Below are 13,066 nucleotides of genomic sequence, written 5' to 3' on the forward strand. Positions count from 1 at the left end.
TCCAGGGTCTGTCTGTGGCAACAATGCCAGTGTACAGAGAGTGACTCAGATGCTAACAGCACTTTTATTCCTCGAGATACAGAACAGAACAGCTGAGCACACGGAGCGCACATTGGTCACATGGAACCTCAGATGGAGGGCTCTGATAAAGCTCAGCCATAAACAGCATCCAGCCCAGCTCATCTCTCTCTCTCTCTCTCTGTTTAACTCCCCCTCTCATCCTCCCTTCCTCCACCCCGCCCATATCTACTACTTGCCACTTTCTTACACTCTTTCTTTGTCTCTCTTTCCTTCCTACCCTCTCCTCTCTCCCTACCTTCGTGGGCAGCAGAGCTTACAGCCCATCTGGCACTGACTCACAGGGCCCACTCTGAGCTGGGGGAGATCAATAGTGACAAACATTGCACATGGCTCTTATATTAAAAGGATTAGGCATGGCTGCAAACATCTACGTGGCCTATTCACGTATCTTTACACTGCTCATGTGTGTACATGCAGGCCCTGTTGTCAGAATTATAAATATTTGATAGGCTATAAATATCCAGTCTCTCATCTGATACCTAATTTCTCCTGTCTGTGTTTTTTTGTCCGAAGTTGAAGGTCAGAACCTGGAGACCGACAACATCTTGGTGATCGAGGGTGAAATGGCCACCATCAGCTGCAGGGTGAAGAACAACGACGACTCCGTCATCCAGCTGCTCAACCCCAACAGACAAACCATCTACTTCAAGGACGTGAGACGTAAGTGCTGATGGCTCAGACACGGTGTTAAACATGTCTCCTGCAATCTTGTGAAGTATGCATGAAATATGCAAACATGTTTGCATCTGGACAGAAATCTGTTTTCCATCCAGAAAAGGAAGATTCTGTTTTAAATCAAAGTCTTGTTTTTGTAGTTGTTGACATTGTTCCTTGATAAACAACTTAATTAAAAATATGGGGAGAAAAGATATGAAATGTGAATGTAAGCGTCTGTGTGACCTTGTAGAGCCGCTTCATCATTAAACTATAGCTGCAACTATAAGTTGATTAATCAATTTGTCGATTGAAAATAATTCAACAGCAGCTACTTTGATAATCAATTAAAATAATTACTATTCTGCTTCTGTCACATTCAATTTTTCAAGCAAAAATGTCAAACATTTGCTGGTTCCAGCCATTAAAAATGAAGGATTTGCTGCTTTTCTTTTTAATTTAAGTGAAGAGTCTTTTGGTTTTGGGCTGTTAGTTGGACAAAAAAGCAATTTAAAGTCATTGCTTCAGGCTCTGGGAAATTGTGATGAGCATTTTAAAGGTTTTTTTTTAGATTTTTACATTTTATGGACTTAAAAATGAAAGCGGTTTATTCTGGACTGAGACCAATCCTCCATCCTAGATCCTAGATTGTGCTGACAAACCAACAAACCAAACATCCAATAAAGAAATGGATGCGTGCAAAAACATCCTTGGAGGATATAATAACTGTTATATGCAGCCCCATTAAACTTACACTGACTGTAGTATGCACTGGGGCTGTCACCGTTTCAAAAACTCAAGTTCAAAACAAATTCAAAGTAACATATCATTTATTCGTCCAATTAAGATTCAATGCAACCAGATTGACGAGTGGGGCGACAACTTGTCTTGAGGAATGCTGTTGTTAACCAGTCACACTATCTCCTGTAGTTTAATTGAAACTCTCACACTTTTCAGGCAAAGTCAGGTTTGACTGTATTCTGTTCATGTGCGGTGTATTCGACACTTAACTACGTAGCTAATGTTACAAGATACTTGAGCTTTATAAAGTCAGCAAACAGACCACTGGAGTGCAAGGCATAACCTGTTATGCTTATACAAAGTGCTTATGCAACAATTATAATGGGAATTCTGATGAAAACTGGCAATAAATATGTTTGTTTTTTTTTGCTTTAATGTATCACATCAAATGTTAAATTGCACAATGTTCCCTATAAACCTCGCTTTCAATATGCTGGTTTGTTTGGCATGAAATCTCCTGGGAAAACCAAGGCTGACCGGCAATCCAGTCAGGCTGGCACCAATTTCTATCTGCGTTCACGTCTCCCTTTTTATAGATTAAATGATTAAAAAAAACCCTCATGTTGTTGGTAGTTGCTACTCTGAGGAAAACGAAAAGCAATCGGATAGTTTTTGCGATGACATTGCGAACAATTAGTCCACTTGAAGATCCCTTTTCAATTTTTGACTCGGCTTTAATTAAAAAAATCATGACCAAATTCTCTCCCACAACTCAACCTAAATCATTTAAATTGTCTAAATCGATTCCAAACCTTAACTAAAGTGGTTTTACTTGCGTAAACATGTCACATTTAATATATGTGACAATGACCTGACTGCATTCGCTCATTAAAATCCAATTTGTGTTTGAAGAGCTTATTCCTCACATCAACCCCATCATCTAATCTGCTTTACAGCATGTGTGCTAATTTCACTACATTTATGGATTTTGTTGCACAAAAGGAGCTGCAACAGCATTTTTTTTTCCTTTTAGCTGTTTTTGTGTCAGTTTTAAATATCCGGGCATCCTGTACTAAAGGACTGTCTGGTGTTTTGACATTACAGTGGAGGTATCAGATATCACAACAAAGATCACCTCCAGCTTTAGGTTAGATCTATGGGAACGTGATTCCATCTGTCCTTGACTTTTTGGCTCTTTTACAAAAGTCATTATGCTCAGAATGCGGCAAGATTAATATGAGATAATACACAGTGCTACCATAATGGGAATACTTCTGTGTCCTTGTCACTGTTCGATTTTACGATAATCTCTTAGATTAGGATATTGAACATTATGATTATGCATGAGCATATGGGCTACTTCTACTTGGGAGTTTTTGTCTCTGCTTTTTTTACTTGTTTGTCTCTGGGATCCGAGCCAAGATTCAAGGTGATCGAGAAACACCCTTCATCTCAGTCTATATTGCATCCCAGCTGTTATTTCACAAGTCTAGGTAGCGAGACGTGTGTTCCATTTTCTCACTTGCTAAGAGCATCAAGGGAGTTTGAGTACACATCTTCGTCATATTTGTACAAAATACCCAAAGCTTCCTGAGAACATGGCGGAGAGGATTGGATTCATATAAAGCGTAGGTCATGTTGTGTTATGCAACTTGAAAATATTTATTCTGATACCGAGGAGATACAGAGAGAGTGGGATCATGTCAGCAGCAACAATGAATAATTAGCTCTTAAATCCTGCTGACAATCAATCTGAAATCTGGGAGAAAAAACTCTTTTAATCTGCTCCACGTGGGCCTGAAACAAGCCATTTTCTCTGCTTTGGTCAGTGCAGTGCCTTTGTCAACTACGAAACACAAAAGGTTTTTGTTTATCTGCAATTCAATCTGAATGTATATCAGCTTTCTGACAGGTGGCTAAACTGTTATGGGGCTGTGTGTTTGTGTGCCTCGTAATGGGGTCTAGTGAACCCCACGGCAGCGCTATTCTAGGCTCTGCTCCTAAAGGACCGCTGGTTCTGCAGGGACCCCCCTCAGCCAGTGGCATTGTTACCTGTCAACGGGGCCGCTCGACACAGTGGCAGATCTTTGTATACAAGCAAGTAGACAGCAACAACATAGAGACACACAAGGAGCTACAAGAACAGCAGCTACCACCGAAGTGGCAGCCACAGAAACCAACAAATATCAAAACAATAACAGCTTTAACAGTACCAGTGAAGGCCAGATAAACAAATTTCCATCGCTGCAAATAAAGATGAATTATGTCACAGGTAGAGAGGCTGAGCGAGTGTTGTTGGGACGAGCCATTTATTCTGCCAGAGATATGCGAAATGACATGCAATTTGGCAGAGTTGTCAGCTGAAATGGGAGAAATGAGCTTTTATCAGCAGAGGTGGACCTCTACGGATGGTGATGCAATATCACACCATTATTTATTCACTGCATCTTTCCTCAGGAGTTGTCTGACTTTGTATAACAAAGGTTTAATGTTTAAAGTGATAGTCTGCCAAAAGACTTTCCTTTTAGCATCAAATACGCACTCCCTGGAGGTTAAAAAGCCCCAAGAAACCTGACTTCAAATCTGAAGGATTTCTTTAACATCTACATCTATAACATCATAGCTAAAGTTTTTGAGAGAAAAAGAGCCTTTAGATACTTATTGAGAGCTTAAAACTCAGCTAATCTGCTCTGTTAGGACTGTTCAGGTGTTGTTTGAGCAGATTAGATTGACAGAGGCCCTGAAATGTAACCAAAAAAGCCCACATCTGTCATCCTGAAATTGTGTTTGGCAAATAGTGCATGTACCAATCATGTATCTGCTTGTATTTGAAGTGGGAAACTAGTAAGAGAAGCAAGGACAAAAACACAAATACACAAATCTAATACCACTAAAGCTGTGTTTAAGTAACACCCAATCAATAAGAAGCTGATTGGGAGAAACTACAGGTGATTACAGATCACCATGAAATATATTTAAATATGAAAATGAGGCTTTGTCTGATTAAAAATGCACTTCCAGAAGACAATTTTGAACATCTGACTGCCAGATTCAAGTCCCTGTTTCATTTTGTTCACATTTTTGAGTCAAATATTCGAATATTTTTTATCACTCCAAAAATCACAAAATATTGCCAACAGGCAGAAAAACAAGCTTTTAGATATAAAATAAAAATAACCCACTTGATTTCTCAAGACAATTATTTTTCTGTGTTTCAAGTTTTCTTATATTTCATGTTTAAATATGCAAATGAGGCTATCTCATTAACCCCCTGAACCCCACAGCATGCCGGCAGGATGGAAAGGATGTTTTCTTGAAAAAAAAAAAAAAAAATCTACAAAATGACACCATAACTGATCTGAATTCAGTCGAGCATCATGTTCATGTCCGACGAACGCTTCTGTCAGGAAAAACAACAAAATCTAAGCTTAGTGGTATTTCATCAAAATCACTTTATTCTACATGTCTCATTTAATGTTTCTTAAAAAATAAACTGTCTGCACTGACCATTAAATTCATTAAATTACATTTTAAACGTTTGTATTTGAAGTGTCACTATGTGGATTTATTTTTTTTTAATTTTTGTAGAATAAATAATCAAAGAAAATCAAGTTGTGCTTTACCTTTTTTGTGATTCATGGCATTATAACTGTGTCATACTGCACAAAAAGCACTTCTCCCTTCTCCCTTCTTCTTCACTGTGCTGTTTCCAGAGAGGTGCAGGACTTGTATATCACAGAGAAAGTCAACAGCGAATAAAAACATGACTGGAGCAAAAAATACTCAGAAACTGATCGGGGTTCAGAGAGTGCAACATGCATAAATGTCCAGAACAGATATGAGATTTAAAGTAAACACCTAAATATGTATTTGGACATTTTCTTTCCTGAAGAAGTCTGAAAGAAAATGTGTTGTGGAAGTAAAATAGCCCCAAATCTCAAAATTGACCAGCGCATGAAAAAATGAATAAAGCAACAAGCCACTTTACGAAAAACAGCAGCTGTGCAGCTTGAATTCATGTCAGCGTTGTTGGTTTTATTGGATTCCAGTGGAAACATCCTGAAACAGTGACAAGTGTTCACGTCTCTGTCCAATAAAAAGCCCACTAAGTTAATCCTGGAAAAACACATTTTTGAGGAGCAGCGTAAACAAGCTGTGAACAAAATCACCTTTTAGACTAACTTGTTAGCAAACAATTGTTTATTTCCACATCCAGCAGGAACAAAGCAGCATTATTATTCATTTGGACTTGTGTTTCTGCCCACCTGGCAGATGTGAGTCCAGTATTCACTGTTTTTGCTCTGTTTTTGGTTTCCACCAACACCTGAGGGAAATATCTGACTCTTTAGCTGCTAGATCTCAACAACGTTCACCCGTCGCGAATTATACAACACTATGACGGCGGTGAGAGTGAACCGGAAGAGTAAAGTTGGTCAAAAAAATCAAAACAATAAATAGTGAAGTGAAGATATAAAGAGTCATCTGACTTTTTGTATATATAAAAAATATTGATTATAGAAATGTTGCTTCATTAAAATACACTCACAACCTGTCGGTACCCCTGCAGCGTCACTTGTTGAGTAGTTTTTCTTGCCTAAACCTTACCAAACCGCGACCATTTGACAATGTTAATAATGTTCCAAAAGTCATATCATGTCATACTATGCAAACTGTTTGTCAGCATGCTTTAATTTGAAAGTCTAAGCTGACGTTGCATGCAGCTTTTTTTTTGCAAATCAGATGAACGGAGCCCGAGTTAGGAGTGAGAGCGTGTTCTTCCAGAGGCTATCTTACAGATCAAATGACTTAGAAACTTATCAGCTGTTTAATCTTTAATGAAAAAAAAAATTGTTAATTGATACCTTAATATCTGGATTTTTTTATGTAAAAACACACTCGAACACTGACTAAGAAATACTGCCTAATGTGCACCCTCCATGCTCTTATGTAAGCAGCCATCCGGTTATGAAACTCCCTCGCATAAACTAAACTCACAGTCTCAGAAGTGAAGGGTTTCCCTCCCTAGCAGGTGCTTCGGCTCTCAAAGTGCATCAGTGTCATTGTTTCCCTTTGAGGAGAGACTTCCAAAGAGCTCTCAAATTATATCAGGGGATGAGGTTTCATGTTGACACTGCCCCGAGACCTTGGGTAATGATCACGATGCTAAGTGTAAAGCCTGAAGGGAATAACAAACTCCCCGCGCTTTAAACAGGGGCTGAATAGAGTTCGTTAGCTTGACAGATGCAGAGAGGACTTGATAAAGAAGGCAGGTCAAAACATCAAAAGGGCTCCCAATCAAATCAGCCGAAGCTGTTTATGTAAAAGAGTGCTCAGGGATGAGGGCTGACCCAAATGAAAAGCGGGGTAAAAAAACTAACCCAGTTCGACGACATTAAAAGAAAATTTAGCCAATCTCTGCCTGCATTAGGGCACAGATTCCCGGCTACTTTTGATTTTCGAGTTCCAGGCATCCAACCCCTCTCTACCTCTGCGCTGTGATTTAATTCATTATGTATGTTTGAAAGCCTTTCCTTTTTCTGAAATATATGAGCTTGATGCATCCATCCATGACCAGCAGCAGTCCATTTTAAGAGTTCCTAGCTTGTTAGGAGTCCTCATGAGCACTCCTCACACTTTCCTGTCTTTGCGAGTGCTCTGTGGACTGTAAAGCTACTTTATAAATCAACTTGTGTGAATCATTTTCAGACTCACTTTTCTTTTACTCAATTAAGGAGAAAGCCCACAAAAGGGCAGCACTCTCTCCCCTATGCTCCCCTTCTCATTTTCTCCTCGCGTCTCCTTTGTCTTCCTCCGTCCCCCCCCATCGCTCATTCTCACCCCTCTCTCCGCCTCCCGTCTTCCCACCTCTCTTCTCCCCCTCCATGTCTCACGTTTGTGTCCCTGTTCTCTGTATCCTCACTGTCTCTGTCTCACATGTATCCCCACAGCTCTGAAGGACAGCCGGTTCCAGCTGGTGAATTTCACTGACAACGAACTGCGGGTGTCTCTGTCCAATGTGTCACTCTCCGATGAGGGACGCTATGTGTGCCAGCTCTACACAGATCCTCCTCAGGAAGCCTACGCAGACATCACTGTCCTGGGTAGGTGTGAGGGTGCATGTGTGAACCTCGCGCACATATATCACACCCCTCTCCTCGCACACACACACACACACACGCGGGTGCGCTTTTATTGTATTTCTCTCCGTTATAGATAGTGAATATGAAATAATAGTAATCTTTGATCCTGTTATCTTTTGCAATTGAAACAAAATGTCAGCCAATTAGGCTCTCGCAGTGCTCAACAGCATAACGAAAAGGAGCAGATGCTGAAACTGATGGCTCAGACCACGTCGGTTTTGGCAGCTGTGTTGACTCTGTGAATCCCGGTGAATGTTGACTTGGCTGCTCCAAACGAGTCCCTATTGAGAGTCAGCTGTGCCACACTTTGATGCTTTGGAGTGAAATTACTCTAGTTAAGCTTTATTATACATGCAGACATCCTGGGGGATTGAAAGGAATTAAAAGCACTTTAAAGTAATTACTCTAGTTGTACAATTGAAACCTAGCTGCAGTATTTCTGAACCAAGGGTTGCATTCAAGAGTCCTTGAAATAAACACCCCGCTGACTTTTCTGCTTTCAAGTAACTGGAGTTTAGCAAGTTTGATGACTAATTCAGGGAACAGCGGACAACTGTGCCTCACCCTGTTTTGTGTATGTAATGACGTATATAAGTTTAGCAAAGAATTTGGGGAAACACAAGCTGAAGTGATTCATAACTAATGCATGATTTGATGCATGAATTACCGGATGTATCATGATTTCCTTTAGCTTACGTATAAGAAATGATTAAGTGGCTTTGAGTTTATGTGATTTGTGGCGTATCAATCTGCCACCCTGGTCCAAACTGAAATATTTCAACAACTGTTTGATGGATGGCCATGAAATTTATGGTCTTCAGAGGATGAATCACACACGCATTGATGATCCTCTTATGTTTTCCCCCCCAAGCCAACAGCAGATTGACATTAATGGTTTTGAGTAAAACGTCTTGACAACTATTGGATGGATTGCCGTGACATTGGCAGCAGATATTCATGTCACCCTCGGGATTAATTTTTACGACTTTGGTGATTCCTGACTTTCATGTTGTGCCACCAAGAGGTCAACATATCAGCTTGTCCTACATAGCGTAACGGTGTCCGCCAGACGGATCAAACGGTTCCAGTTCCCAGAAGTTAATTTCCCATTCAGTCATTTCATCAACATTTCAGAAAAATTCTTATATGAAGAGATTTAAGCCTGGAACCAACCCAAACAACTAGGAGATGAATCTGATCCATAAAACATTGGATTTGGAACGAGAAAGAAATTTGGAAAATGGAGACAAGGCAAAGGTAAAAGAGTGAAGGACTACTCAAGCCATAAATTATTGCAAATGATTCCTATCCAACGACTCTCAGCTCAGTACATGGCCTGACTTGTAGTGATTTCACCCCTTTGGACACTTTTCCACAGCCTGTCAGAAAGGGAAATGATGACATCGCCATGTTTTCCTTAAAACAAGCTTGATATAATACAGATTTGTGGCTTCTATAGGAGCGATTACCATCATTTCACATAGCTCATAACTTGTGCTAAGTTTGTCTTGAATGGTTAAGACATTATGGCTAATAATCAACATCCACAAATCTGAATATCTATTGGTTTATTATTATAATTTTATGTATTTATTAGTGAGAGGCCAGCTAACTAAGCTAACCGCTAACTAAATAATCTTTTGCGCAGTGATACGGTTGGTTGGTAAAAAGAAAATTATTCTTGCATGAAACTGCTCACATGACCTGTGGTCATGGTTAGTGTCAAGTTTTTCAAATGTATTTTGAGTGCCATCTAGTTGTATTCATCCAAAGAGGGCTGGCACATCTCTCAGGCCGATGTTTCCAAATCAGGGCAACTCACACCAAAGAAATCTAGATGGATGAACAGCACTACAGATATGAATTTTTGTTTCTTGTTTTGAACTCCTTAAAGCCAAAAATGGCTTTTAAGCTGCTCTTTAACATCAGCATGTGACCTTGTTAGCATGCTGGCACAGCATTTAGCTCAAAGCACAGTAAGAGCAGCCTCACAGAGCTGCTGCTGCTGAGGCTGCAGACTCACCGTCACTTCATACATTAATTTATGCCACCAAATTAGCTGCAATCCAGTTTCATAGAAAGGGGCACTTCAGACCCGTACTTTAGATGAGCCTCTCTGAAAGCAGAATGCCTTTTTTTCATCCAGCGGGTGATAAGATGCAAACAGCAACATGCTGCTGGAGGAGAGAGCGCTGTTCATGTCTCGCACAACATCCAGCAGGTGTTAGCTGACAAGTCATGAGAAAAAATGGACAGACATGTTAAAGCTAACAGAAGGGCCACAAATTGCCCAGTAAATTTGTTATGAATTTATTACTTTACCATTATTTCACACGAGATCACCACTTGCCAAGTTTCCTGGATTGGTATCCTTTCAAGTAAACGCTAATTTGCAAATAAAAACTTTTATACTATTCAAAGTGAGTATGAACAGGTGATGCTCTGCTTCTAGAGAGGCTGATTGAATGCATGATCCTCGTAAAAGTTTCTAAAACTGGATTCCACCTAATTCGGGGCCACATGAATGAATGTATGAAGTAACTTTGAGTTACTAATTGATGATATTTTAAGTGCAATCTAATGACAGAAGCTCACAGTGATTCAATCATTTCTTAATGTTGAGAAAAGGTGCTGCACATTATTTAAACATGTGTTTTGTACCCTTTTAAATGTTTCCCTGCTGTTGTCTCTCTGACCCTCACCGTTGCCGTGGGTCAGTCCCGCCAGGCAGCCCAATCATCGAGAGCCGTGAGGAGGTGGTCAGCGAGGGGAACGAGACGGAGCTCACCTGCACCGCCATAGGCAGCAAGCCAGCTGCCTCCATCAGATGGATGAAAGGGGAGGAAGAACTGACAGGTCAGTAGAATAACAGCCTCCCCCAGTTTGCTTGACACGCTCCGGGCCTGTCCACTCTCCCTACATGTCCTGCTCTCTGGAGGCGCTTCCTCTGTATTACTAAATGTAGTTCTCCTCGAAAACATTAACGCGAGCTGTACTCATTAAAGTACGTTACTGACATGTATAGGAAGCAGCGCAGACGATAATCATGGCTGGCACATACAGCTGGAGGAGAGCGGCACATTCGTTCTTTCTCGGGCTGCTCCATCAGCTACAGCGTGCAATGATCAACCTGTGCATTTATATCTGCAAGAGCTGCAATCCGAGCTCATATTACATTTCGTATAACTTTTTTTAAATAATTTATTTGCCTTAAAGGCTCTTTGCATGCTGTAATTCTTATTTCAGAGAGGCTTGTTTAGATTTAAAACAGCTGAAATGTTAAATGTTGTTCATGTTTTTTTAAGACGAGACGATCCTAAATGTTTCATATTTACTTGAAACCATCTATACATAGTAAACACGGTTATGAGCTCATATTTGCACGCTTCATCCTCCTCTCAGCGCCTTCGGCCGGCTGCAGGCTGTAACAGAATGGGTATATAATCTAGGGTGGCGAAAAAAAATCCTTATTACCTCTCAGTTACGATTAGGGGTCATCAATTATTCATTACATACTTATTGTACAGCAAGGGGAGATATTCATTTTAGTCATATCGTATTTACACAGAGTGGATATCTCTGGGCTTGTTGTCAAATTATATATGTATTAGAATGGAGAGGATTCATTTGGCTTGTTGAGAGATGAAATATTTAGACAAGAGCGAATCTGAAGCTAAATGCCATCTGTGCCTCCAGTGTTCCCTACAGGAGTCGAAGTCAATTTCTGTTTATGAGTTGTCGAGTGTTGTGTAGGGGAGGGCGAGACAACAGGATGGTTGGATCAGCGAAATGCCACTGACATGCTGAGCGAGGCTAATCCATAGTGGCAGTGGATACATAAAGAGAGCCACAGAGTCACGTCCTCCTGTACCCCAGGAAACACAAATCACTACTCATTATGGATGTGCTAAACAATTCATTAGCTCCTGCACATATTGAGATTAAAAGGCACTGGGTTTTATAGAATCTCTGTGATCATGTTTGTCTTAACGTCCGCGTGCAGGCAAGACAGCCGTGATGGCAAGAAAGAAAACCGACGGCTAATTTAAACACACTTTCAAATTGGTCGAATTGGTTTTGCAACCATTTATCATGCTGGCAGGTAGGGGACTGATGGGCTGTGGCCTGAGAGAGGCTCAACGCACGAGGTGGCAAAATGCTTGTTAGCATAAACGACAGCTGCAATATTATTTAAATGCAGTGCAGCCCGGCGCTCGGCTGCCGCCACTGTGAAAGTACAGGAGGAGATCAGACAGATGGATTTAAATGATGTGTTTTTGAAATTTGTGCGTCATTATGTGAAACTGCAAGTGACAAAACTTCAAAAGTTAGTTTTTTAAAAATTCAATTTGAAATGTTGTTTTTAATTTGCTGGAACAGCTTAAAATGTCATGCTTTTTGCACAAATATGTAAAGATTCTCTCCATCTGCAGTTTTAAATTCAGCTTTGAAAGACTGGATTATGAGAACAATCAATTCAGTAAAAAAACAAAATATTTGAGGAATTTCTGAGCAACTCAAATGAAAGCTTTATTGACTTTTTTTGCTCTTATTTTTAGTTTGATATGTCTGAATATTAAAAGAGCTTGAGCATAGTTTCATTCATGACCTTGGGGAGTCTTCTGACAGCTCTACTCGTCTTCGGTGAATAGAGCTTCCTGACATCTGTTCCACTCAGTGAAATGGCTGTGGGATATGATCGCAAGCTGCAGAAAAATCAAGTAATTTCAGAATATTTTAGTACATGAGAGCTGCTTTTGTAACGTCTAAAAGAATCAGTGCGGTCTGTTTTTTAAAAGTAATATTGGTACCACTGTTCTCTTCATAGAGGAGTTATAAGGTGTAATTCAGGGTTTTGTTAAAAGTTAATAAATCGTTTACTAATGCTTTATAGAACAGCCAATAATAGGAAAACTTTTCGGCCACATGGTTGTGGACAATTCTCCACTGAACAAAACTCTGGGGGAACAAATCTTATCTTTCATTGTGGGCAAAAAAATGGTTCAGCGCTAAGCCTTCAGCAGCCTGATAATACAGGGCACACATGACACTAAACAGGTGAGGAGCCAACAATCAGAGATGATGGAATCCGTCTGTGAGTACCAGCCCCAAAGACAGCCTCTCGGTGTGAAAGAGGTGTGACCACAATACAAAGACAAACAATCAGAAAATAAGTAAGACTGGAAAAAATAGACACGAACAAAAGTGTATCGTCGAGAAACATCTAATATAGATATACACACAAAAAGGCAACAACTGTCATAAAAACCAATCAGTTGGCTTTCCATAGAAGACGGTCAAGACTGCTGGAAAGAGACCCAATCCAATAATGCTTCTCTCCTACAGCATGATGCACTAGCTCTTAAATTCATCAAAATCTTCCATAACCTGGCAACCCAAAAGTTGTTCTGCTTAATAACCGATCTGTAAAAGATAATTCAAAGCTTTGT

At 40.2% G+C, this 13,066-nt stretch overlaps 1 protein-coding gene across 2 annotated transcripts in view; it reads left to right on the plus strand.

Moving 5' to 3' along the window:
• The window catches only part of cadm1b (cell adhesion molecule 1b), a 166,442-nt gene that overhangs the window by 119,576 nt on the left and 33,800 nt on the right, over positions 1-13,066 (plus strand). For both annotated transcript variants that reach the window (XM_073480959.1, XM_073480968.1), the window contains 3 exons: positions 595-741; positions 7,425-7,577; positions 10,335-10,472. In XM_073480959.1, the coding sequence (XP_073337060.1) occupies positions 595-741; positions 7,425-7,577; positions 10,335-10,472 (438 nt within the window). The remainder of the gene's footprint in view (positions 1-594; positions 742-7,424; positions 7,578-10,334; positions 10,473-13,066) is intronic.

Source organism: Pagrus major, chromosome 2, assembly GCF_040436345.1.
Source record: "Pagrus major chromosome 2, Pma_NU_1.0".
Taxonomy (NCBI): Eukaryota; Metazoa; Chordata; class Actinopteri; order Spariformes; family Sparidae; genus Pagrus; species Pagrus major.